This window comes from Somniosus microcephalus, chromosome 25 (genome assembly GCF_052327205.1).
Source record: "Somniosus microcephalus isolate GS21.2 chromosome 25, FLI_Smic_1.0, whole genome shotgun sequence".
Taxonomy (NCBI): Eukaryota; Metazoa; Chordata; class Chondrichthyes; order Squaliformes; family Somniosidae; genus Somniosus; species Somniosus microcephalus.
This window is the reverse complement of record NC_141011.1, coordinates 35,308,923-35,336,508: the sequence shown is the minus strand read 5'-3', so window position 1 is coordinate 35,336,508 and position 27,586 is coordinate 35,308,923. Positions and strand designations below refer to the sequence as shown.

The 27,586-nt window shown below is 50.2% G+C and overlaps 1 protein-coding gene across 2 annotated transcripts in view; it reads left to right on the top strand.

The window, feature by feature from the left end:
• odad1 (outer dynein arm docking complex subunit 1) overlaps nucleotides 1-27,586 on the top strand; it is a 42,751-nt gene that overhangs the window by 4,022 nt on the left and 11,143 nt on the right. For both annotated transcript variants that reach the window (XM_085967187.1, XM_085967188.1), the window contains exons 4-11: nucleotides 901-1,090; nucleotides 4,115-4,237; nucleotides 9,577-9,690; nucleotides 10,645-10,712; nucleotides 11,740-11,927; nucleotides 17,097-17,231; nucleotides 17,924-18,006; nucleotides 26,994-27,162. In XM_085967187.1, the coding sequence (XP_085823313.1) occupies nucleotides 901-1,090; nucleotides 4,115-4,237; nucleotides 9,577-9,690; nucleotides 10,645-10,712; nucleotides 11,740-11,927; nucleotides 17,097-17,231; nucleotides 17,924-18,006; nucleotides 26,994-27,162 (1,070 nt within the window). The remainder of the gene's footprint in view (nucleotides 1-900; nucleotides 1,091-4,114; nucleotides 4,238-9,576; nucleotides 9,691-10,644; nucleotides 10,713-11,739; nucleotides 11,928-17,096; nucleotides 17,232-17,923; nucleotides 18,007-26,993; nucleotides 27,163-27,586) is intronic.

Below are 27,586 nucleotides of genomic sequence, written 5' to 3'. Positions count from 1 at the left end.
TTCCAAGAGGGTGCTGTTAACAGTGAAAAACTCCCAATTATTCAATCTCCTTCAAAAATACCAGAGCAATCAGAATTGGGGGTCTCTTTTGAAGCTGGGATAAAGGTGGGGGGGCGGTGGGTAGTTTTAACCAATATTAACCCATGCTGTTCCTGCCCTGGGAGTGTTTGATGGGATAATGTAGAGGGAGCTTTACTCTGTATCTAACCCATGCTGTACCTGCCCTGGGAGTGTTTGATGGATCAGTGTAGAGGAAGCTTTACTCTGTATCTAAACTGTACTGTATGAGCCCTGGGAGTGTTTGATGGGACGATATAGAAGGAGTTTTACTCTGTGTCTGACCCGTGCTATTCCTGTCCTGGGAGTGTTTGATGGGACAGTGTAGAGAGAGCTTTACTCTGTAACTAACCTGTGCTATTCCTGTCCTGGGAGTGTTTGATGGGCCAGTGTAGAGGGAGCTTTACACTGTATCTAACCCATGCTATTCCTGCTCTGGGAGTGTTTGAAGGAACAGTGTAGAGGGAGCTTTACTCTGTGTCTAACCCGTGCTGTACCTGCCCTGGGAGTATTTGATGGGACAGTGCAGAGGGAGCTTTACGCTGTACCTAACCCGTGCTGTACCTGCCCTGGGAGTATTTGATGGGACAGTGCAGAGGGAGCTTTACTCTGTGTCTAACCCGTGCTGTACCTGCCCTGGGAGTATTTGATGGGACAGTGCAGAGGGAGCTTTACTCTGTATCTAACCTGTGCTGTACCTGCCCTGGGAGTATTGGATGGTGATAGTTCATTTTTAAATAAGTCCGGAGCACTGTCAACAGGTTTAGAAGCCGCTAATCAGTCTAATTTCTGAGTCACAATTTACAAAAGTCTAATGATTCCTGACCTTTCTGGTTCTACCAGGGCGGAAATTGAGAATCTGGAGAAGGAGCGTGAGGAGCTGACATTGAACCTACGGCTTTTAGACAGTAAACGCAACCAGCTGCAGGACCAGGAGAACTTGGAAAGTGTTCAGAGAATGCTGAGCTACCAGGACAAGCTGGAGGAACAGATTGCCAGTGAGAAACAAATGATCACGGTCCTGGAACTGGAGGTAGAGATGAGGGTCACTCAGGACTTGCTGGGGGGATTTGGAATTCCTGGATGGGAAAACGGCCTAGTGAGCGGCCAGAACATCCAGGAGTGGCAGTGGGAGGTTCAGACGATTGTAACGGCTGGGCCTCATTAGCTACTGCTGGCTGATTTACCACCCAAAGCACGAGGGAAGTTGGTGGGAAGCGGCAGAAAGTCGGGCAGCCCAGAGGCCACGCTCCAGGCCCAAGAGAACAGCAATCCTGGGGCAGTCAGTGATTTGCCGGAGCAGGGAAGAGTCCAGGCTAGGGGGGTGGGGATAGTGTTCAGGCCATGGGGGGTGGGGGGATAAGAGTTCAGGCTGGGGGGATGGGGATAGAGTTCAGGCCATGGGGGGTGGGGATAGCGTTCATGCTGGGGATAGAGTTCAGGCCATGGGGGGTGGGAATAGAGTTCAGGCTGGGGGGGTGGGGATAGAGTTCAGGCCATGGGGGGTGGGGATAGAGTTCAGGCCATGGGGGGGGATAGAGTTCAGGCCATGGGGGGTGGGGATAGAGTTCAGGCCATGGGGGGGGGATAGAGTTCAGGCCATGGGGGGTGGGAATAGAGTTCAGGCTAGGGGGGATGGGGATAGAGTTCAGGCCATGGGGGATGGGGATAGAGTTCAGGCTGGGGGGGGATAGAGTTCAGGCCATGGGGGATGGGGATAGAGTTCAGGCCATGGGGGATGGGGATAGAGTTCAGGCCATGGGGGGTGGGGATAGAGTTCAGGCCATGGGGGTGGGGATAGAGTTCAGGCTGGGGGGGGATAGAGTTCAGACTGGGGGGGTGGGGATAGAGTTCAGGCTGGGGGGTGGGGATAGAGTTCAGGCTGGGGGGGTGGGGATAGAGTTCAGGTTGGGGGGGATAGAGTTCAGGCTGCGGGGGTGGGGATAGAGTTCAGGTTGGGGGGGATAGAGTCCAGGCTGGGGGGGTGGGGATAGAGTTCAGGCTGGGGTGGGGATAGAGTTCAGGCTGGGGGGTGGGGATAGAGTTCAGGTTGGGGGGGTGGGGATAGAGTTCAGGCTGGGGGGGGATAGAGTTCAGGTTGGGGGGGTGGGGATTGAGTTCAGGCTGGGGGGGGTGGGGATTGAGTTCAGGCTGGGGGCGGTGGGGATAGAGTTCAGGTTGGGGGGGTGGGGATTGAGTTCAGGCTGGGGGGGGTGGGGATTGAGTTCAGGCTGGGGGGGGTGGGGATAGAGTTCAGGTTGGGGGGGTGGGGATTGAGTTCAGGTTGGGGGGGGATAGAGTTCAGGCTGGGGGGGTGGGGATTGAGTTCAGGTTGGGGGGGATAGAGTTCAGGCTGGGGGGGGATAGAGTTCAGGCTGGGGGGGTGGGGATAGAGTTCAGGTTGGGGGGGTGGGGATAGAGTTCAGGTTGGGGGGGGATAGAGTTCAGGCTGGGGGGGGGGGGGGATAGAGTCCAGGCTGGGGGGTGTGGGGATAGAGTTCAGGCTGGGGGGGTGGGGATAGAGTTCAGGTTGGGGGTGGGATAGAGTTCAGGCTTGGGGGGGGGGGATAGAGTTCAGGCTGGGGGGGTGGGGATAGAGTCCAGGCTGGGGGGGGTGGGGATAGAGTTCAGGCTGGGGGAAGAGGAGAGTTGAACCATACTGGGGGTGGGGGGTGAAGGCAAGGAGGGGGGGCTCCAGGCCACGAGAGGCCTACACTCCTGCTCTTCCTGACCCAACAAAGGAGGGTTTAATGCCTCTTTGGCGTCGGGACCGGGATGTATCTGCCGGGGCAGCCTCTGTGGGGGGCTCCGTTCTCCCGGCTAAGCTGGGGTTGGGCCCCATTGACGTAACAGGTCCTTTGTTTACCATCTGACTCAGGCGGGTGCTACAGATGCCTGGATAGCCAGGCTTGAAAACATGGGAAGGTGCGGGAATAGAGTGTGTATTTCACCCAGTCCATTTTAATAGCCGCCCTGTATCCGTGAGTGTCTGTATATGTGAGTGTGCGTGTGTGTCTGTATATGCGGGTGTGTATCAGTGTGTGTGTCTGTATATGCGAGTGTATGTGTGTCTGTATATGCGAGTGTTGGCCTTTATTACAAGAGGATTTGAGTATAAGAGTAAGGACGTCTTACTGCAATTATATAGGGCCCTGGTGAGACCACACCTGGAGTATTGTGTACAGTTTTGGTCTCCTTACCCAAGGAAGGATATACTTGGCATAGAGGGAGAGCAACGAAGGTTCACCAGACTGATTCCTGGGATGGGGATTGTCCTATGAGGAGAGATTGAGTAGACTAGGCCTATATTCTCTAGAGATTAGAAGAATGAGAGGTGATCTCATTGAAACATACAAAATTCCTACAGAGCTTGACAGGGTAGATGCAGGGAGGATGTTTCCCTGGCTGGGGAGTCTAGAACCAGGGGTCACAGTCTCAGAATAAGGGGTCGGCCATTTAGGACTGAGCTGAGGAGAAATTTCTTCACTTAGAGGGTGGTGAATCTTTGGAATTTTCTACCCCAGAGGGCTGTGGAGGCTCAGTCGTTGAGTATATTCAAGACAGAGATCGATAGATTTTTTGATATTAAGGGAATCAAGGGATATGGGGATAGTGCAGGAAAGTGGAGATGAGGTAGAAGATCAGCCATGATCTTATTGAATGGCGGAGCAGGCTCGAGGGGCCGAATGACCTAATCCTGCTCCTATTCCTTATGTTCTTATATGCGGGTGTTTGTGTGTCTGTATATGTGGGTATGTTTGTGTGTCTGTATATGCGGGTGTGTATCAGTGTGTGTCTGTATATGCGGGTGTGTATCAGTGTGTGTCTCTATATGCGGGTGTGTATCAGTGTGTGTGTCTCTATATGCGGGTGTATATCAGTGTGTGTGTGTCTCTATATGCGGTTGTGTCTCAGTGTGTGTGTGTCTATATGCAGGTGTGTATCAGTGTGTGTGTCTCTATATGCGGGTGTGTGTTTGTGGTATCTATGGTTATTTCTTATTCTGTAAACTAATGTTTGTTACAGATATCTTTTTGTTGAAACCCTTTTAATACAGATAAAGAAGTTGGAGCAGAAAATCTTTGAGCAGAAGAAGGGGTTGAAAAAAGGAGTTAATGTTCAAGTGATGAATGAACAGGTGGAGAAGAACTCTGGGATCATGGAGGACAGGCTTGGCAGGGTAAGGAATCTCAGAACATGACCAGGGAGTAGGAAAAGGTCAGTAATTAGTGGAGGTAAAATGCTGTCGACATGATGTTGTGAAATACTGATGTGAATTTAGAATAAGGAGTTGGTGAGACCAAAAATATCCGAAACGACAAGCTCAGATACAGTTAGAGAGGGACTGCTTTTAAATTCCCAAATTGACTCTCTCTCTGTCTACGCGGCTCTTATTGGGGTTCAGTTCCATTGGGATTGGCCATCTTCATGTGTGACCCCAGACACTGTGCGTCGACAGGACCTTTGAGCATAGTGGGTATCGCAGCTGGGCACTTTCCAGCAGGGATCACTGGATAGGAATTCAAGATTAATTTCCCGGACACTGCTGTGAGCAATCCGGGAGAAAAATCATAGGAAATTCTCAAGACGAATATTGAACGGTAAATCAGATTTATCTTATCTCATTAGTTTCGTACATTCCTGGAGACTGTTTGAAATGTCACGGCAACACACGCCTGCCCTCTCCCAACCATCTTATTGGTATCCCAGTGCTGCGACGTACAATACTACCGTAAAGTCAATGCTGTCTCATTTTCCGATAGCAACCAAATGTAACTCTGGCTCACGATGAAACATCCCGGAATACATCCAACCGAGGTTGGCGAACCCACTGGATCCTGATGACGAGTGGGAACCCTGGCTGGGTATTGTTTTTTGGTCCCAGGGTCATTGATGCCAGTTGTAGTGTCTCAATTGCTGCCCAGCTAACAACACGGACCAGGGATCCCCTGCTTTTAATGCTCAGAACTTTGCTGGACAGTCATGATGGAACCAGGGGTCCCTTTTACCTGGTTGTGAATTTTTATGCTTGCAGTAAGAAGTGTTGCTACTAAAGTGTACAACACTTTTCCACTTTCCACGAGGGGAATTATTCCGATTCCTTCCACCAGCTGGTCATAGCCTGAGGTAGCTTTCAGCATTAAAAGGTTCATCTATAGTTTAATTCATATTATTTCATTTTGCTTTCATTTTCTTTGAGCACTTTTATTTATTAGTTGTTAAAATATTGGAGATGGGGAAAGTTGGCTGTTTGACTCATGGTCAAGAATCATCCAAACAGGTAACAAAGGTCGTGATTTTGCCGACTGAGTCGGGTCCGAGGCAGCCGGACTCAGTGTCGCGGTCCCAGCCTGCTGCCTACTGCAGCCCGCACTCTCCAAATGATTTTACGTTAATAGGGCTTGTTAAACTCGCCCGCTGGGTGGACTTAACAAGGTCAATCAAGGGAAAATAGCGTGGGTTGGCCAGAAGTCGATGGAGGCGGGACTAAATCATAATCATAATAATCAACTTTATTGTCATTGTTAGTGCACAAGTGCAGTACAACGAAATGTAGGCTTGCGGCTCCCGAGAGTGTACATTTAGATTAAGACATTTAAACATTCAACATTCATTTGGCTTGTAATACATTAACATAAACATAATAAAGTGCATTGGCAGATGTGCAGGCTTTAGAGTTTATTTGTGGAGTTCAGTAGGATGACAGCCCTGGGAAAGAAGCTGTTCCTAAATCTGGTCGTTCGGGTGCGAATGCATCTGTAGCGTCTCCCAGATGGCAGGGGGGCGAACAGACTGTGGCTGGGGTGGGTAGGGTCTTTGATGATGGTCAGTGACCTCCGTAAACAGCGTTTCTGGTAGATGTTCTCTATGGTCGGTAGCCGGGTGCCGGTAATGCGTTGGGCAGTTTTGACTACCCGCTGCAGGGCTTTCCGGTCATAGTAGCTACAGCTGCCATACCATACTGTGATACAGTTTGTCAGGATGCTCTCTATTGTGCAGCGGTAAAAGTTAGAGAGGATCAGGGGTGACAGGTTACATCCCTTCAGCCTCCTTAGGAAATATAGGCGCTGCTGGGCCTTCTTCACCAAAGAGGAGGTATTGAGGGACCAGGAGAGGTCTTCCGTGATGTGGACTCCGAGGAACTTAAAGCTGTCCACCCTTTCCACCACAGCCCCATGGATGTGGATGGGGGTGTGACTTCCGCCTTTAGACTTCCTGAAGTCCACAATGATTTCCTTGGTTTTCTTGATGTTAAGGGCCAGGTTGTTATCGGCGCACCACTTCACGAGATGCTGGACCTCCTCCCTGTAGGCTGACTCATCGTTGTTGGTGATCTGGCCTACCAGCGTGGTATCATCCGCAAAATTGATGATGGTGTTGGAACCATGAACAGCCACACAGTCGTGGGTGAAGAGGGAGTAGAGGAGGGGGCTCAGCACACATCCTTGTGGGGCCCCCGTGTTCAGGGTCAGGCAGGGGGAGGTGTGGTTACCTAATTTGACAGACTGGGGTCTGTTTGTTAGGAAGTCCAGGGTCCAGTTGCAAAGGGAAGTGTTCAGGCCAAGAGTGTGGAGTTTGGTGGCCAGCTTGTTGGGGACGATAGTGTTGAATGCTGAGCTGTAGTTTATGAACAGCATTCTGATGTAGGTCTCTTTACCGTCTAAGTGATTCAATGCAGAGTGTAGAGCAGTTGTGATTGCATCCTCCGTTGATCTGTTTGCACGATAGGCAAACTGGTGTTGGTCAAGAGAGGCAGGAACACTGGCTTTGATGTGAGCCAGGACCAGTCTCTCGAAACACTTCATTATGATGGGTGTGAGTGCGACAGGTCGATAGTCGTTCAGACACGTCACAGCCGTTTGCTTTGGCACAGGAATAATGGTAGCGGTCTTGAAGCATGTAGGGACTACTGCCTGGGCCAATGACAGATTGAAGATGGCGGTGAAGACATCAGCCAGCTGATCAGCACATTCCTTGAGTACCCGTCCAGGGATGCTATCAGGTCTAGCAGCCTTACGTGTGTTCACTCCGCGTAGAACACCCCTTACGTCGGAGGTCGACAGAGTGAGCACCTGGTCTTCTGGGGGTGGCAAGGCTTTGGTAGCCGGCTCTCTGTTGTCCCTGTCAAAGCGAGCGTAGAAGTTGTTAAGCTCCTCCGGAAGGGAGGCATCGCTAACCGGGGGGCTGGTGTTTTTACTCTTGTAGTCAGTGATGGACTGGATGCCTTGCCACATGCGCCGGGGGTCCGAGTTGTTGTGGAAATGATCCTCAATCTGCAGTGTCTGTTTCCTTTTGGCAGTCCTGATACCCTTTTTTAGGCTGGTCCTAGCTGCACTGCCGCGTCGCCAGATTTAAATGCTACGTCGCGTGCTTTCAACAGCGAGCGGACCTCCCCGTTCATCCAGGGTTTCTGGTTGGGGTATGTCCTGATATTTTTATGGGTCGTGACGACCTCGATGCAACTGTTGATGTAGAATAGCACTGTGGATGCGTATTCCTCGATGTCATTATGGGCAAACATGCTCCAATCAGTGCGTTTGAAGCAATCCTGAAGCTCCGAGACTGCCCCCTCTGGCCATACTTTCACTGATCTCACTGATGTTTTCACTCTTTTGATGAGCGGTTTGTATGCCGGGGCTAGAAACAGGGAGAGGTGGTCAGACTTCCCAAGGTGGGGGCAGGGAATGGCCTTATAAGCATCTACAATGCTCGTGTAAACTTGATCCAGTGTGTTCTCCCCTCTTGTGGGGCAGGAAACATTCTGGTGGAATTTCGGGAGTACAGATTTTAGGTTTATGTGATTGAAGTCCCCCGCGACGATAAAAGCTCCGTCTGGGTGCGCAGTTTGTTGTTCGCTGATGGCCCTGTAGAGGTCCTTCAGTGCTAGTTTGGCATTAGCGTGTGGTGGGATGTAGACCGCAGTGATGATAACAGCCATGAATTCCCGAGGCAGGTAGAAGGGTCTGCACCTTACCATGAGGAATTCCAAATCAGCCGAACAGGATCTATCGATTATGTCCGTGTTAGTGCACCAGGCATTGTTAGTGTAGATGCACAAACCGCCTCCCTTGCTCTTACCGGAGTCTGCAGTTCTGTCGGCGCGGAAGACCATGCGTCCTTCTAGCTGGATGGTGGTGTCAGGGATGCCGTTGTTCAACCAGGTCTCTGTGAAGATCATGGCACAGCATTCCTTTGTCCTTTTCTGTGAGGAGAGATCAAGTTTGATCTCATCCATTTTATTTTCCAGTGACCTGACGTTGGCCAGGAAAATACTTGGGAGGGAGGGTTTGTGTGGGGCCCTCTTCAGCCTATTTTGGATTCCGGCCCTCTTGCCCCGCTTCTGCTTGCGCTCTCTGCGCGGTCTGCGCCGACTTCCGGATGGGGAAGGACGCCACGCTGGTCCCGGGGATCGGGCGATGTCGGGAGGCAGATCGACGGCGCCGAGTGGGAGTTCCACCTCCAAAAGCTCCCCATTGGCAAAATCCAGCCCTATATTTTCAACACTTTACCTTATTGGACAGATCTGTGCTCACCTTTGGAAGTGTCTTCGTGAGTTTCAGTGAATGTTGAGACATAACTTCCACCCATCCCCCCCCCCCCCAAATTTTGATGAGTGTGAAAGGAATGGCTTGGGCATTGTAGGGATGCTTTATGGTGCTGGTATGGGGTGGTGTCAACCTGGCACATCATGTGGCAGCCAGGGTGTACAGCGTCAAGTGAAGTAAATCTGGCCATGGTGATGCCATCACTGGCCTCCCGGGCAGCAATGTTGTCGGGTGCTGATGCCCTGTGTCCAGTGCAGCATCAGGTGATTGCGGAGACGGTTGAAATTGTTGTTGGTGATGTTGGTGTGCCTGGTGCTGCTGGTGTTGGGGCTGATCATGGAGGGATTCAGAGGACTAAGGTGAGATTTTTGTCAAGGGCACCGACGTTGCTGGAATAGATGGCAGCTGAAGTTGAGATGACAGCAGCAATCTGTCAATGGGGAGAGAGCTTGCTCCAAGGAGGTGACAGTGGATAGAGAGTTTACTCCAAACACTTCCAAACTGCATACAGCTCAAAAGTGTCTTCCAAGACCTGAAGGCTCAAACTTCTGACATTGGAAAGTGACCAGCTGCGAAATGGTAGCTTTCATACCACTTCTGCAGCTGTCCCCTATTCACAGCAATGGAGAGATATAGAGAACCCGACCTACTTACCTAACATGATCTCCGAACGATGGGAACCTCGTTAAACAAGAAAAAGGCTGGCAAAATAGTAGTTAACAAGTGTTTAACAAGCATTTAATTATCTTAAATGTCTCACCCGCCGCCTGGTGTCGGGTCTGTTATGAAATCACAGGGGGGGCGGCATGAGGATGGATGTGTTGAGCAACCAATGGCGGGAGTGTGGGGGCGGGGCGATTGGAGGCAGGAGGTCATGTGACGAAACCTCCTGGAATATGTCCAACCAGAGTTGGCAACCCGACTGTCCTATCACATAAAATAATTTACGGTCATTACTATCCCCCATCTATAGGCCCTGAGGAAATTCAATATACAGCTTACGAGGAACGGGCAGCTGAGGGAGCAGATCGACACGCTACGTGTTGAGCGCTCGAGGTTTGAGCAGCTCCACAGGAAGCTGGAAAAAGTAAGGACTTAAAATCACACTTGTTTCTCTCTTTTCGTTATTTTTCTCCCCTGCATGCCTGCTCCCCACTTTGCTCAGAGGGTGAGGTGGTCAGGGACCGCTGCCCAGGGTGAGTGGCGCAAGGGCCTCAATCCCACCCCTCAGGAGGGGACCTTTGATGCCAGTCTGCACCCTGAGTGTCTAATCAAAGCTGTCACTCAGCCTTGCACAGCAAGCTGCATTGATGATGCTTTGTTTTTCAATTTATTCTTGGGTAACAATGACGAGGTCAGTATTTATTGCCCATCCTTAGTTGCCCCGAGAGCATCAAGAGTTACCTACATACTGGTGGGAGAGGAATCGCGTGTAGACAATCCGGCAGCTTTCTTGGCCATTTGTTTCCCTGTGCCAGCCCACAAATTATCAGACTTGTTGAATTCAGTTTCACAACTTGCTGGGGTGGGGTTTGAACCCACGACCTCTGGTTTGCTGGTCTAGAGCCACAGGGGGAGATCCCAACGTCAGCCATGCTGCTGTGGGGGAAGTGGAGAGCAGAGAGCAGACACTTCTCCATGCACAGAGAGACGGCAAGTCCAGCTGGGCCGCTCGGACACACTTCTGAGCAACCAATGCAAGAGCGACTGTGCACAGACCACCAAGGAGGGGACAGGATTTGGAACGAGGAACCGGGGTCTGCAGAAAGGAACTAAATAAACTGTGCTCTGCACTGAGTTGCAAATTCAGATACAAGATAGACGGCCCTCCTTTAGACATGATCTAATTGAATGGCAGCACAGGCTCGAGGGGCTGAATGGCCTCCTCCTGTTCCTATGTTCCTTCCTTTGGTTGTTGGTCGATCACTTACTGAAGGGGCAGAGAAGCTGTTGTAATTGTGTAGAAGCAGTCTGGCGTTCCTCTTTCCCCATCGCGTGGTCTAACCACAGACATTCTGTGTGCCTCTCTCACTTTGATTAGGAACTTCTCGAGACTAGGAGGGAAATTGGTTCTGTGATTGACACGTCGACGGCGGCGTACGATGCCAGGTGAGGATACTGCATGCAAGGGTCACCCCCTCTCAGCCCGGCTCCCCTCTCTCGAAAGTTGACGGGTCAAAACATTCTTCTGAAATATTCCACCACACCGGGGGCTCGGGGCGATTTTTGAAGTACGGAATGCCGGGAACTAGTTCATTTATGTGAATTCCTGATGTTGCTCCAGTCAGGAGTAAAGCCGTGTGTGTTGTGGAGACTGGAGTCGATGCAGCCTGTAAAAATGGCTTATAGGTTATCCCGTCCCAAACAGCCCATTAACCCCTCCTCCAACTTGCTCTCTTTTTTTATATACAGTTGTGACCAAGTTGGAAAACATGGGACAAACGGAATTCTGCAGCACCGGAATTTATTTGTGCTTCAGTGTTCCAACCTGATATCAAGGAAACTAAAACACAAAGAGGGAAACTGTCTGCACTTAATCCTCTGCAGGCTCGGTCAGTTAAACCAATGAGTAGCTGCGGCATATAGAGCAGCAAAGATCATAGGTCATAGTCTGTGTTGAGTTAACTGATCACGGGCAATTCAAGCACTTTAATTGGCCTCAGCACCCCGAGGCTGGGATCAGGAAAAATCAGCCAGAGACCCCGGTCCTGATCGCTATCTAGTGATTCCTGATGGACACTGGAAAGCGACAGGATCTGGCCTAGCTGTGATGCCCCCCCAGGTCCAATAGCCTACGGACACTCACTGTCTAGACTAACGCATGTGGTTGACACTGAAGTGGTCTAGCGAGCCACTCGGTTGTATCAAAAACCACTACAAAGCATCGGACTGGAGCGGTTCAAGAAGAGGGCCCACCACCACCTTCTCAAGGGCAACTAGAACATAGGTAATAAATGCCGATCTTGCAAGCGATGCCCACATCCCAAGAATGATGTGGTGAGGGGTGACCTGTATCCATGGAAACAAGCTTTAGGAAGGAGTCAGCATCTTCCAGAGAGAGAGAGAATATTTCTTTTTATGTGTAAGGTGGTGACAGCTAACCTCTGGCTGACCAGTTTGCAATTACCTAATGCAGGGATGAGGCACAGACGAAGATGCTTCAACTGAAGGAGAAGGCGGAGAAGGACCTGGCACTGCATGCGGCCGAGATGAAGGAACTTCAGCGAGTCATTGACCATGACCGGAAGCTGAAGGAGTTCATGGCTATTAAAACACAGGAACGGTCTAGTGAAGATGAGGCTTTACACAGCACCTACATGCGAGGTAAAAATAATAAAAATCATCTCACCAACAGAGACATCAGATTAATAATAGACACAGCCCTCCTAAGGGGCAAATGTTTTTATTTATTCATTCTCCGAATGTGGGCATCTCTGGCAAGGCCAGCATTTATTGCCCATCCATAGGCCCAATAGTGGTTTGATACAAAAGCAAAATACTGCGGATGCTGGAAATCTGAAATAAAAACAGAAAATGCTGGAAATACTCAGCTATCCCTAATTTCCCTTGTTAGCCACGGTTGAGTCACCTTTTTTGTTTTATTTTTATGTCAAACAGGGATGAACAAATTCTGTCGTTCATCCATGCGATCTTTAAATGTTTGCCATTGCCTATCCACCGTCAACCCTTTAAGTAATGTTCCCCAATCTATCCTAGCCAACTCGCGCCTCATACCATCGTAGTTTCCTTTATTTAAATTCAGGACACTAGTCTCTGAGTCAACTACTTCACTCTCCATCTTAATGAAGAATTCTATCGTATTATGATCGCTCCTCCCCAAGGGGCCTCGCACAACAAGATTGCTAATTAATCCTTTCTCATTACATAATACCCAGTCTAAGATGGCCTGATGTCTAGTTGGTTCCTCAACATATTGGTCCAGGAAACCATCCCATATACACTCTAGGAATTCCTCCTCCACAGTATTGTTACTAATTTGGTTAGCCCAATCTATATGTAGATTAAAGTCACCCATGATAACCCTTATTGTACGCGTCTCTAATTTCCCGTTTAATGCCATCCCCAACCTCAGCATTACTGTTTGGGGGTCTGTATACAACTCCCACTAACGTTTTCTGCCCCTTGGTATTTCTCAGCTCTGTCCATACAGATTCCACATCATCAGAGCTAATATCCTTCCTTACTATTGTGTTAATCTCCTCTTTAAGAAGCAATGCTACCACACCTCCTTTTCCTTTTTTCCTGTCCTTCCTGAATATTGAATACCCCTGGATGTTGAATTCCCAGTCTTGGTCACCTTGGAGCCATGTCTCCATAATCCCAATTATATCAAATCCGTTTACATCTATTTGCGCAGCTAATTCATCCACCTTATTATGAATGCTCCTCGCATTAAGACACAAAGCCTTCAGGCTTGATTTTTTAACACTCTTAGTCCTTTTAGAATTATTATTTACTGTGGCCCTGTTTGATTTACACACTTGATTTCTCTGCCTTCCACTTTTGCTTTTCTCCTTCCTGTCTATCCTTGCTTCCCTTTCCTCTGTCTCCCTCAACAGGTTCCTAACCCCCTGCCATTTTAGTTCAAACCCTCCCCAACAGCACTAGCAAACACGCCCCCTAGGACATCGGTTCCGGTCACGCCCAGGTGCAAACCGTCCAGTTTGTAATGGTCCCACCTCCCCCAGAACCGATTCCAATGTCCCAGGAATTTGAAACCCTCCCCCTTGCACCATTCCTCTAGCCACATATTCATCTGAAATATCCTTCTATTTCTACTCTGATTAGCACGTGGCACTGGTAGCAAGCCTGAGATTACTATCTTTTGAGGTCCTATTTTTTAATTTACCTCCTAACTCCCTATATTCAGCTTTTAGAACCTCATCCCGTTTTTTACCTATATCGTTGGTACCTATATGCACCACGACAACTGGCTGTTCACCCTCCCCCACCAGAATGCCCTGCAGCCGCCCCAAGACATCCTTGACCCTTGCACCAGGGAGGCAACATACCATCCTGGAGTCTCGTTTGCAGCCGCAGAAATGCCTATCTATTCCCCTTACAATAGAATCCCCTATCACTATAGCTCTCCTGCTCTTTTTCCTCCCGTCCTGTGCAGCAGGACCACCCATGGTGCCAGGAAGTTGGCTGCTGTTGCCTTCCCCCGATAAGTCATCTCCCTCAACAATATCCAAAGTGGTATATCTGTTTGAAAGGGGGATGGCCACAGAGGTCCCCTGCACTACCTGCCTGCGCCTACTACTCTGCCTGGTAGTCACCCATTCCCTTCCTGCCTGTGCGGGCTTTACCTGTCGTGTGACCAACTCTCTAAATGTGCTATCCATGATGTCCTCAGCATCGCGAATGCTCCAGTATGTATCCATTCGCAGCTCCAGCACCATAATGCGGTCTGTCAGTAGCTGCAGCTGGATACACTTCCCGCACACATGGTTGTCAGGGACACAGGAAGTGTCCCTGATTTCCCACATAGTGCAGGAGGAGCATGCCATGGGGCCAAGCTGTGCTGCCATGACTTACCCTTTAATTAATTCAAATTAAATTAAATCAAATCAATACCACTAATTACACTACAATTAAATGATATACTCAAGGGTCCTTGTTTACTAGCACTCCCCACTACACAACAGCGACCCTAGAAACTATAAACCACAAAAATTAAGTTTGGAAAAAAGCGAGAAAGAGAGAAATACTTACCAACCAATCACCTACCTGCTTTCTGGTGACGTCACACTTCGATTACTTTTTACTTCTGTCTGCTGCCGCCGGTGAGTCTGGGCCGCTCTCTCTCTCCCCGCTCTTTAACTCCTCGGTCTCCGCGCTCAGTCTCCATCCAGGGCCGCTCTCGCTGTTGCTTTATTATCTCTTTTATTATCTTTTATCTCTATCCATATGGATTCTATTTTTGTCTTGCTGATATCTGCGTCACTTTTTTCTACTGCCATTATGTTATCCCTAATAAGTATAGCTACTCCAACTCCCCTTTTTCCTCCCTATCTTTTCTAAATATATTATACCCTGCAATGTTTAATTCCCAGTCCTGATTTTTCTGTAGCCATGTCTCAGTCATCCCTACTATGTCTGATTCCTCACAATGCATGATTGCCTCCAGCTCCCCAGTTTTATTACAGACACTGTGTACATTGCTGTACAGATAGTTAAACTCATTTTTAATAGGATTTCCTCTCACTTTATGTTTAACCATCTTTTTAGACTCCTGTTCTATAACTATTTATTCCCTTGCCATCAATGTCCTCCTGTACTTTATTCTTTCCTCTCTTTTCTTGTTTTGTTTATAATTAGGCTGGTTACGTTTCTTGTAGATCCCTCCCCCCATCTTACTAGTTTAAAGCCTTTGCCACCTTCCTATCTACCCTTTCCGCTAGGACACAGGTCCCATCCCGGTTCAGGTGGAGCCCGTCCCATCGGTGCAGCTCCTTCCTATCCCAGAACTGGTGCCAGTGTCCCATGAAAAGGAACCCCACTTTCCCATACCAGCCCTTTAGCCACATGTTAATTCTCCTGATCTGTCTTCTTCTATGCCAATTTGCACATGGCTCAGGCAATAATCCAGAGATTATTATCCTCGAGATCCTGCTTTTTAATTTAGATCCTAACTCCGGATAACCTTACAGCAGGACCTCCTCCCTGTTCTTACCTATGTCGTTTGTTCCAACGTGGACCACGACAACTGGATTTACCCCCTCCCTTTCCAAGTTCCTCTCCAGCCGCCATGAGATATCCCAGGCACTGGGTAGGCAACACGCTCTTCGGGATTCTCGTTCTTGGCTGCAGAGGATGCTATCTATCCCCTAATTATAGAGTCCCCTATCGCTACCATATTTCTATTCTGCTCTCCCCCCCCACCCCCTGCCTTGGACAGCCTTCTGAGCCACAGTGCCTTGGTCTGCATTGTGGCTGTCCTCCCTGCAGTCTCTCTCCTTGTCCTCACAGGTAGCGAGTACATCGTACCTGTTGGACAGGACCAGTGTCTGTGGGACCTCCTTCTCAACCTCTCCTAAATCCCCGCTACCTGTCTCCCTAACAATCACACCCTCCCTTTCCTGAACCTGTGCTTTCCTCTGGGGTGTGATAGTATTGTGGATAAAACTGTCCAGAAATTCCTCCCTCTCCCTTATGTGTCGGAGTGTCTCCAGCTCAATGACTCTGAGCCGGAGAGATTCGAGATGGAGACATCTCCTGCAGATGTGTTCGCTCGGGACAGTCTCGCTGTCCACAAACTCCCACATACTGCAGTCCAGACACACAACCTGCCCTGCCATATCTTAGTCTAGCCTTATTTTATTTATTTAATTTAGTTATAAAGTCTTTATTCAACGATTATTTATAGTTATATTAATTAGTTTAACTAGTTAAGCTATGAATTTAAAACAGTACGTTATAGTTTCCCGCTCCTAGTTTAAACCACTGTCTCAGTTTAGAGAGAAAAAAACCTTAATACTCACCTTCTAATCACCTATCTGCTGTCCTGTGAAGTCATACCGTGGTTTTTTTGGAAATCGTGGAAGGTCCTACCGCCGCTGCCACCTCCGATTAGGTCCGCACTGTTCCTCCGCTCTCTCCTTTATGTCCCGCTGCCTCCGATTAGGTCCGCACTGTTCCTCCGCTCTCCTTTATGTCCCACTGCCTCCGATTAGGTCCGCACTGTTCCTCCGCTCTCTCCTTTATGTCCCACTGCTGCCGCCGCTGCCTCCAAGGAGGAGAGGGAGTGGGGGAACAGGAGCAGTGGTGGGGGAGGGTACGAGCGGGGGGAGGGGAGGAATGGGGTGGGGGAGCGGGGTGTCTGGTAATGTCGGTCAGCTGGGCACTGTTGGCCAGACCGGGTGAGGACTGCAAGTTTCTTTCCCTAAAGGACATTAATGAATCAGTTGGGTTTCTATGACAATCCGACAGTTTCAGGGTCACTTTTACTGATACTAGATTTTAAAAAACTGAATTCAAATTCTCAAACTGCCCTGGTGGGATTTTGCTCACATTCGCTGGATTACTAGTCCAGTAACATAACCCGTACACTACTGTACCCAGTTGTGTCTTGTGTGGCACAACAACCACAGTGACACACCTGGCAGTGTGACACCGTCTCCTGTTGAAGCTGGGAAATAGTGTGCACAGCAAGAGGATAATTAAGGAAGAGAAAAAGTTTTAAGTTGCAATCTCAGGTGGACAACTAGAAGCTCAGATGTGGGCTGAAGTTAATCGTTACCTCATCAATGCGGCCTGTGTAAAAAGTTGGGACATCTAACTAAATGGAGCAGTACGATTAACTGGCCTTTTCAACGTCCTGCTTTTGAGCTCAGACCTTGCTCCTGAATGGGAGGTATACCGGTTGTTGCGAGTGACTCGGTAGTGAAAATCGAGGACTGCGGAATCACGAAGAGTTGGGACACACGCTGTCTTATAATATTCACTGGTGTCTTTGAATCTTGTCCTCAGATCACGAAGACTCAGCGAGGAAGAGGAAGGACGCAAAGGAGGAGAGTGTGGAGGCGTATGAGGCTGCCTTCCAACAGATCCGAGCGCTGACCGGGGAGGACAACCTGGACATGATGGTGACAACGTTCATCGAAGGTGAGGCAACACTTTCAGCACTGCGATCGTGAGGAGAGAGACTTCAGCTGAGTGGCAGAGTCAGAACAAAGGAACTGTGGGTGGGAGCGGGGGCGGGGAGGGGGAGCAGGGAGAACAGGAGCAGTGGTGGGGGAGGGTGCGAGCGGGGGGAGGGGAGGAATGGGGGAGGGGAAGCGGGGTGTCTGGTAATGTCGGTCAGCTGGGCACTGGCAGTCCCCTAGTGCTGAGTGTTTCATTCCTTTTTAAATCACAATTTGATGGGCGCTGGTGCCAATTTTCAGTGAGTGCCGGCCTCGAGCAGTCCCAGCACTGGTTATAACCGTGCTCTTCAAAAATACTGTGCAGGAAACACACCAAGAGACCCTCCATACTAACGTGGCAGTGCTAGCATTGCAGGGTATGTTTGAATTATAGTAACAGAAATAACCTGCTGGCAAATGACCAAGGTTAGAAATTTGAAATAAAAACCGAAAATGTTGGAAACACTCAGCAGGTCAGGCAGCATCTGTGGAGAGAGAAACAGGGTTAACGTTTCAGGTCGATGACCCTTCGTCAGAAATCGAGGGTCTGGGGACCCCAGTTTGGTGGCACTGGTTCGATGATCAGGATTCTGTGAAATCATTAACTGAAAGGATTGAACTGAATATCTTTTCTGTTCCTAACTCGGACTGCGATGTGTTTTTCTCTGACAGTGGAAGATCGGAACTTTGCCCTGTTTAATTACATCAACGAGCAGAACAGTGAGATTGAGAGACTGCAGGAGGAGATTGCTGAGGTAAGTCTTTACAAAAATGTAATTTTTTTAAATAACTGAATCAATCACTCTTCAGAAACCCAGATAAAGGGTGAAGACCCACAGTGCTGGGCACCATCACGATTACAAAGAGTAGGAGAGAAAATAGGGTAAATCAGGAATTGGTGATTAGTTGGCATATGCTTGGGGTTTCAAAGGTGTGGATTGTAGGAAGGCAGACTGAGGGAGGTGAAGAGTTTCACAGATTTTTGATCCTGAGAAAGGAAGAGTTTGCGAAGACAATCAATGAGCCTTGATTTCAACACAGTGAGGATTCAAGGAGGCACAGGAATGCGCAAATGGTGTGTTGGCAGGTTAGGAGAAGCAGGAGAGGACAGTGCAGGGGGTAATGGCCAATGTTCCCGTTAAGTTACGCAGCCGCACAGCGACCTGGAGCTCCTGCGCAGGCCGCTCGACGGCTTTTCAATTGGAATAACCGCGCATGTGCAAAACTTTGAATGGGCCGCGCACCCAAAAAAAAATTACAGGGAGCATTGGTAATAACCATAGTCATATAGTGAGACAGCGAGAGACCAGAAATGTGAGGACTCGGTGATTATACAAGAAACTTCTTCCTCAGAAAATATGTGACATGGAAAATCAGATTAACAATTCAGTCAGTGACTCTTTGAACTGACCCTGAGTCCTGGCAAGGGGACTGTAGCCAAACACTAATCTAACTTTTCCCTTTCACATCCTGACTGAGCTGCTATACATTTCCAGAATTTTCTATTATTTCAGATTTCCAGCGTTTCTTCTTTATCCCTTAAGATCTTTTTTAATATCCTAATATCTCTTTGTGTCTCAGTGTCAATTATTTTGTTGGTAACTCTCCTGTGAAGCACCTTGGGACATCTTATTATGTTAAAGGCGCTATATAAATGCAAGTTGTTCTTTTTTTTCTCACATCCAGTTCGAGTGTGAGCGGAGTCTCCCCTAATCTGGGCCCAGTTCGGGTGTGAGGGGAGTCTCCCCTGATCTGGGCCCAGTTCGGGTGTGAGGGGAGTCTCCCCTGATCTGGGCCCAGTTCAGGTGTGAGGGGGGTCTCCCCTGATCTGGGCCCAGTTCGAGTGTGAGGGGAGTCTCCCCTGATCTGGGCCCAGTTCGAGTGTGAGGGGAGTCTCCCCTGATCTGGGCCCAGTTCGAGTGTGAGGGGAGTCTCCCCTGATCTGGGCCCAGTTCGAGTGTGAGGGGAGTCTCTCCTGATCTGGGCCCAGTTCGAGTGTGAGGGGAGTCTCCCCTGATCTGGGCCCAGTTCGAGTGTGAGGGGAGTCTCCCCTAATCTGGGCCCAGTTCGAGTGTGAGGGGAGTCTCCCCTGATCTGGGCCCAGTTCGAGTGTGAGGGGAGTCTCCCCTGATCTGGGCCCAGTTCGAGTGTGAGGGGAGTCTCCCCTAATCTGGGCCCAGTTCGAGTGTGAGGGGAGTCTCCCCTGATATGGGCCCAGTTCGAGTGTGAGGGGAGTCTCTCCTGATCTGGGTGATGCTGAGAGGGTCGTGGAAAACACGTTTACTGAGTTGGTCATACCGCAGGGTAGGGCTGCACAGGCAGAAGGGAAATGGGTGACCATCAGGCAGAGCAGTAGAGGCAGGCAGGTAGTGCAAGGGACCCCTGTGGCCATCCCCCTCTCAAACAGGTATACCGATTTGGATACTGTTGAGGGGGATGACTTACCAGAGGAAGGCAGCAGCAGCCAACTTCCTGGCACCAGGAGTGCTTCTGCTGCTCAGGAAGGGAGGAAAAAGAGTGGGAGAGCAATAGTGGTAGGGGATTCTATCGTAAGGGGAACAGATAGGCATTTCTGTGGCCGTAGACGTGACTCCAGGATGGTTTGTTGCCTCCCTGGTGCCAGAGTCAAGGATGTCACTGAACGGCTGCAGGGCATTCTGAAGGGGGAGGGTGAACAGTCAGAAGTCGTGGTTCACATTGGGACCAATGACATGGGTAGGAAGAGGGATGAGGTCCTGCAGCAAGAATTTAGGGAGCTAGGTAGCAGATTAAAGAGCAGGACCTCAAAGGTTGTAATCTCTGGATTACTCCCAGTGCCACGTGCTAGTGAGTATAGGAATAGGAGGATAGAGCAGATGAATGGGCGGCACGGTGGCATAGTGGTTAGCACTGTTGCCTCACAGCGCCAGAGACCCGGGTTCGAATCCGGCCTCGGGCGACTGTTCTGTGTGGAGTTTGCACATTCTCCCCGTGTTTGCGTGGGTTTTCTCCGGGTGCTCCGGTTTCCTCCCACAGTCCAAAGATGTGCGGGTTAGGTTGATTGGCTATGATAAATTGACCCTTAGTGTTAGGGGGATTAAATACGTGGGGTTACAGGGATAGGGTGGGACATGTGTTGGTATAGGGGTTACGGGGGTCGGGTGGGATATGTGTCGGTGCAGGCTCGATGGGCCGAAATGGCCTCTATCTGCACTGTGGGGTTTCTGTGATTTCTGTGATTTCTGTGAATGCGTGGCTAAAGAGTTGGTGCAGGAGGGAGGGCTTTAGTTTCCTGGATCACTGGGCCTGCTTCTGGGGAAGGTGGGACTTGTACAAGTCGGACGGGTTGCACCTGAACCAGAACAGACAAATATCCTTGCGGGGAGGTTTGCTAGCACTGTTCGGGGGGGTTTAAACTAAAATGGCAGGGGGTTGGGAACCTGAGCAGGGAGACAGAGGAAAGGGAAACGAGGATAAAAGCAAAAGATAGGAAGGAGAAAAATAAAAGTGGCAGTCAGAGAAATCAACGGTTTAAATCAAACGTGGCCACAGTAAATAATCATTCTAATAGGTCTAAGAGCGTTAAAAAAACAAGCCTGAAGGCTTTGTGTCTTAATGCGAGGAGCATTTGTAATAAGGTGGACGAATTGGCTGCGCAAATAGAGGTAAACAAATATGATTTGGTTGGGATTACGGAAACGTGGCTCAAGGATGGCCAAGACTGGGAACTCAACATCCAGGGGTATTCGATATTCAGGAAAGATAGGCAAAAAGGAAAGGGAGGTGGGGTAGCATTACTGGTTAAAGAAGGGATTAATACAATTGTAATGAAGGATATTAGCTCTGATGATGTGGAATCTGTATGGGTAGAATTGAGAAATACTAAGGGGAAAAAAACATTGGTGGGAGTGGTATATAGACCTCCAAACAGTAAGGCGGAGGTTGGGGATGGCATTAAAAGGGAAATTAAAGAAGCGTGCAATAAGGGCACAGCAGTCATCATGGGTGACTTTAATCTACATATAGATTGGGCCAACCAAATTAGTAACAATACTGTGGAGGAGGAATTCCTGGAGTGTTTACGGGATGGTTTTCTGGACCAATATGTCGAGGAACCAACCAGAGATCAGGCCATCTTAGACTGGGTATTATGTAACGAGAAAGGATTAATTAGCAATCTTGTTGTACGAGGCCCCTTGGGTCGGAGCGATCATAATATGATCGAATTCCTCATTAAGATGGAGAATGAAGTAGTTGACTCAGAGACTAGGGTCCTCAATTTAAATAAAGGAAACTACGATGGTCTGAGGAGCGAGCTGGGTAGGATTGATTGGGGAATGGCACTCAAAGGGTTGATGGTGGATAGGCAATGGCAAACATTCAAAGACCGAATGGATGAGCTACAGAATTTGTTCATCCCAGTTTGGCATAAAAATAAAACAAAAAAGGTGACTCAACCGTGGCTAACAAGGGAAATTAGGGATAGCATAAGATCCAAGGAGAGGACATATAAATTGGCCAGAAAAAGCAATAATCCTGAGGATTGGGAGCAGTTTAGGATTCAACAAAGGAGGACAAAGGGATTAATTAAGAAAGGGAAAATAGAATATGAGAGTAAGCTAGCTGGGAACATAAAAACTGACTGTAAAAGCTTTTATAGATATGTGAAGAGAAAAAGATTGGTGAAGTCAAGCGTAGGTCCCTTGCAGTCAGAATCAGGGGAATTTATAATGGGAAACAAAGAAATGGCAGACCAACTAAATTCATACTTTGGTTCTGTCTTCACAAAGGAGGACACAAATAACCTCCCAGAGATGCCGGGGAACATAGGGTCTGATGAAAGGGTGGAACTGAAAGAAATCAGTATTTGTAGGGAAATGGTGTTAGGAAAATTGATGGGACTGAAGGCCGATAAATCCCCAGGGCCTGATAATCTACATCCCAGGGTACTTAAGGAAGTGGCCCCAGAAATAGTAGATGCATTGCTGGTCATCTTCCAGAACTCGATAGACTCTGGAACAGTACCCATGGATTGGAGGGTAGCTAATGTTACCCCACTATTCAAAAAAGGTGGTAGAGAAAAAGCGGGGAATTATAGACCGGTAAGCCTGACATCGGTAGTGGGGGAAATGCTAGAGTCCATTATAAAAGATGTAATAGCAGAACACTTGGAAAGCAGTGACAGGATCGGACAAAGTCAACATGGATTTACAAAAGGTAAATCATGCTTGACTAATCTACTGGAATTTTTTGAGGATGTAACTGGTAAAATAGATAAGGGAGAACCAGTGGATGTGGTGTATTTGGACTTTCAGAAGGCTTTCGATAAGGTCCCACATAAGAGATTAGCGTGCAAAATTAAGGCACATGGGATTGGGGGCAAGGTATTGACTTGGATAGAGAACTGGTTGGCGGACAGAAAGCAAAGAGTTGGAATAAACGGGTCATTTTCCGAGTGGCAGGCAGTGACTAGTGGGGTACCGCAAGGATCGGTCCTAGGACCCCAGCTGTTCACAATATATATTAATGATCTGGACGAGGGAATTGGATGTAATATCTCCAAATTTGCAAACGACACAAAGCTGGGTGGGAGGGTAAGCTGTGAGGAGGATGTCGTGAAACTCCAGTACGATTTGGACAGGTTGGGTGATTGGGCAGAAACATGGCAAATGCACTATAATGTGGATAAATGTGAGGTTATCCACTTTGGTGGCAAAAACAGGAAGGCAGATTATTTGAATGGCAATAGATTGGGAGAAGGGGAAGTGCAAAGAGACCTGGGTGTTCTTGTGCACCAGTCGCTGAAGGTAAGCATGCAGGTGCAGCAGGCGGTTAAGAAGGCAAATGGTATGTTGGCCTTCGTAGCAAGAGGGTTTGAGTACAGGAACAAGGATGTCTTGCTACAGTTGTACAGGGCCTTGGTGAGACCACACCTTGAGTATTGTGTGCAGTTTTGGTCGCCTTACCTGAGGAAGGACGTTCTTGCAATGGAGGGAGTGCAGCGAAGATTCACCAGGCTGATACCTGGGATGGCAGGAATGACGTATGAGGAGAGATTGTGTTGATTGGGCTTATACTCACTGGAGTTTAGAAGATTGAGAGGGGATCTCATCGAAACCTATAAAATTCTGTCAGGCCTGGACAGACTAGATGCAGGAAGGATGTTCCTGATGGCCGGGGAGTCCAGAACCAGGGGTCATAATCTAAGGATAAGGGGTAAGCCATTTAGGACTGAAATGAGGAGGAATTTCTTCACCCAGAGAGTGGTGAACCTGTGGAATTCTCTGCCACAGAGGGCGGTGGAGGCCAGTTCATCTATATATATAAAGCGGCTCTTCTGTCTGTCCCGATGTCTGTCTGTCCGTTCTCTATACGTTTGAAAGTTACAGAGCGTACCGACGCGTGCGTCGCCTCAAAAGAAAGCTTGCGATTCCGGACCGGTCATAGGCGTATTTACGTTTCGGCCGGACAAAAATCCCGCCCGCGGTATCCCAAAAACGTTCAGCGTTCCGCTCATTAGCATCTCATTAGCGACCGTGTGACGTCGAGGTCCACCAATCGGACGGCGGGTTCCTTCCTACAGTTGAGTGTCGAGTGACTCGACGATTGACCAATCCTACGCTTCGGTGACCTGACCAGTCGACCAATCGGTGCGTGTGTGGGCGGGCCTTATCCTTCTGAACCGAGGTGAGTGGCCGCCATCTTGATTTTTCACAATTTTTTCCCCCACACTTTCTGTGTGTTAGGGAACTAAGGTAAATATTTTAATGATGTGTTAGGGAATTAAATAACAATTTAATAGGGGGGGGGGGGAGAGCCTCGGGAAATCGCGGGGGGGGGAGAGCCTCGGGAAATCGCGGGGGGGGGAGAGCCTCGGGAAATCGCGGGGGGGGGGAGAGCGTCGGGAAATCGCGGGGGGGGAGAGCCTCGGGAAATCGCGGGGGGGGGGGAAGAGCCTCGGGAAATCGCAGGGGGGGGCGAGCCTCGGGAAATCGCGGGGCGCTCGCGCCGCCCGCACATGCGCCGCCCGCACTGACCGCGCATGCGCCGCCCGCCCGCCCACAGCGGCCGTCCATCAGCCGCGCGATACGCGGGGGACCTCAGCTCCGGACCTCAGGCGCTAGGCAGGGGGAGGGGCCGGAGAGAGGGACAGAGGGGAGCGGGGGAGGCGAGGGGAGGGAGGGAGAGGAGGGAGGGAGAGGAGGGGAGGGAGGGAGAGGAGGAGAGGAGGGGAGGGAGGGGGAGGGAGGGATAGGACAGGGAGAGGGAGCGGACATGACAGGGAGAGGGGGGACACACAGGGGCAGGGAGACCAAGCGCCCCAAAATTGCCCACTGACCGCGCATGCACCGCCCGCCCGCCCACAGCGGCCGTCCATCAGCCGCGCCATACACGGGGGACCTCAGCTCCGGACCTCAGGTGCTAGGCATGGGGAGGGGCCGGAGAGAGGGACAGAGGGGAGTGGGGGAGCGGGGGTGCAGGTGGGCGAGGGGAGTGGGGGAGCGGGGGTGGGGGTGGGCGAGGGGAGTGGGGGAGCGGGGGTGGGGGTGGGCGAGGGGAGTGGGGGAGCGGGGGTGGGGGTGGGCGAGGGGAGTGGGGGAGCGGGGGTGGGCGAGGGGAGGGAGGGAGGGAGACAGGGGAGGGGAGGGAGAGGAGGGGAGGGGAGGGGAGGGAGGGATAGGACATGACAGGGAGAGGAGGGACACACAGGGGCAGGGAGACCAAGCGCCCCAAAATTGCCCTCGCGCCCCAAAATTGCAATCGCGGGGGGCGGGGGGGAGAGCCTCGGGAAATCGCGGGGGGGAGAGCCTCGGGAAATCACGGTGGGGGGGAAGAGAGCCTCGGGAAATCGCGGGGGGGGGGAAGAGAGCCTCGGGAAATCGCGGGGGGGGGGGAGAGGCTCGGGAAATCGCGGGGGGGGAGGTGGAGAGCCTCGGGAAATCGCGGGGGGGGGGAGAGCCTCGGGAAATCGCGGGGAGGGGGGCGAGCCTCGGGAAATCGCGGGGGGGAGAGCCTCGGGAAATCGCGGCGGGGGGGGGGGGAGAGCCTCGGGAAATCGCGGGGGGGGGCGAGCCTCGGAAAATCGCGTGGGGCTTGCGCCGCCCGCACTGACCGCGCATGCGCCGCCCGCCCGCCCACAGCGGCCGTCCATCAGCCGCGCGATACGCGGGGGACCTCAGCTCCGGTCCGTCCCGGCCGCTATCGCAACGGCACCGGACCTCAGGCGCTAGGCAGGGGGAGGGGCCGGAGAGAGGGACAGAGGGGAGTGGGGGAGGGGGTAGGCGAGGGTAGGTGTGGGGGAGGGGAGGGAGACAGGGGAGGGGGAGGGGGACAGGGGAGGGGGACAGGGGAGGGGAGGGGAGGGAGACAGGGGAGGGGAGGGAGGGAGACAGGGGAGGGAGGGAGACAGGGGAGGGGAGGGAGGGATAGGACAGGGAGAGGACATGACAGGGAGAGGGGGGACACACAGGGGCAGGGAGACCAAGCGCCCCAAAATTGCCCTCGCAACGCGGGGCTCCCCAGCTAGTTAAATATATTCAAGAAAGAGTTGGATATATTTCTTAAGGCTAAAGGGATCAAGGGATATGGGGAGAAGGCAGGGACAGGGTACTGAATTTGGATGATCAGCCATGATCTCATTGAATGGCGGAGCAGGCTCGAAGGGCCGAATGGCCTACTCCTGCTCCTATCTTCTATGTTTCTATGAGTCTTCCCTGATATGGGCTTAGTTCGTGTGTGAGGGGAGTCTTCCCTGATATGGGCTTAGTTCGGGTGTGAGGGGAGTCTCCCCTGATATGGGCCACACAGACCAGAATCAACCCCCAGTCCATGCAGAGTTCGCTGACACTTGGTTGAGGTACTGGAAGATGGGCAGCAGCTGTGGAACTGTATCCCAGCAACAGTCCATGCAGCTGAGGGAGGAAAGGGGAGAATATTAGGAAAATAAGATGACCAACATCCTGTTCAGCACTGAAGAGCTCCAGATCGTACTAGTTTGATGAAGAAGGCCTTTCAGCCTATTTGATTTCACCCTTGCAGAAAACTAATTCTATTGTCTTCCAATTACAACACCAAGCTGGTCCTTAAATGAGCCTCCAGCCACCCATTCTGGCCATTTGTTCCAGCTGTTGATCACTCTCTGATGACTAAGTTAATAAGCGTAGCCCTCTCACACTGACCTTATGCTGCCTTGTTGCACTGCATCTGCAATTATTGCTTAGGGGTCACTTTCTCCATTCCTTTAAGTATCTTGTGCACCTCCATGGTCATGGATTTGAGTCCCTCTAGGCTGACACTTCAGTGCAGTATTGAGGGAGCGCTGCACTGTTGGAGGTGCCATCTTTCAGTTGCGACATTAAACCGAGGCCCCGTATGTCCTTTCAAAAGATGCCATGGCACTATTTTGAAGAACAGCAGGGGAGTTCTCCCTGGTGTCATGGCCAATATTTATCCCTCAACCATTACTAAAAACAGATCATCTGGTCATTATCTCTTTGCTGTTTGTGGGATCTTGTGTGCAAACTAGCTGCCACATTTCCTTACAAAACAACAATGACAACACTTCAAAAGTACTTCATTGACTGTGTAGCGCTTTGGGACATCTTGAATTCATGAAAGGCGCTATATAAATGCAACTTCTTTCTGTAAAGGTTCCTTTTGAATGTGTCTCTTTCCAAGTTGAAGAGCGCTAGTTTATCTGGTCATCCTCTGACACCTCGATCAGCCCTTGCTCTCCTGTACACTTGTTTCATGTATATCCCAGATCCAGGCACAGATGGAAGCCTTCAAATCACAGGAGGTGCAACTGGAGGAAGAACGTAAAGTAATTCTGAAGAGGATCGAAACTCAACAAGAGGAGGCGAGCAAACAGGGTGAAGGATATGAGTGCGGGATCAAAGGGCTCACAAAAATACTGCACCAACTCAAAGCAGGTAAGCAAGGAGCTTTGGCTAAAAAGTGCTGTTTTCTGAATTAATATATTTTTAGTAAATTTTTATTTATTGCATATTTATTTATTATAATAACAATTGACGGGCTCAGTGGTAGCATTCCTGCCTAAGTTAGAAGGTACAGGATTCAAACCTACTCCAGACAGTCCCAGCTCCAGCTCGGAATTCTGGGGTAATATCCAGTGGGATACTCGCGTCCGGTGGGTGTTGGTGACTCCCTGCCTCCTCATTGTATGGGTTGTGGGAGCCCATAAAACCCTCCTGCCGTGTAGGACTAACACCTCTATCAACTGGGAGAAAGATGGTTACGACCATGGAAAGAGCGTTCACACCACAGCCTGTCAGACTGTTAATCAGCCCATGAATCCTTGCGCTACTTCACACTGTTCCCCAAGGGAAGGTTGTG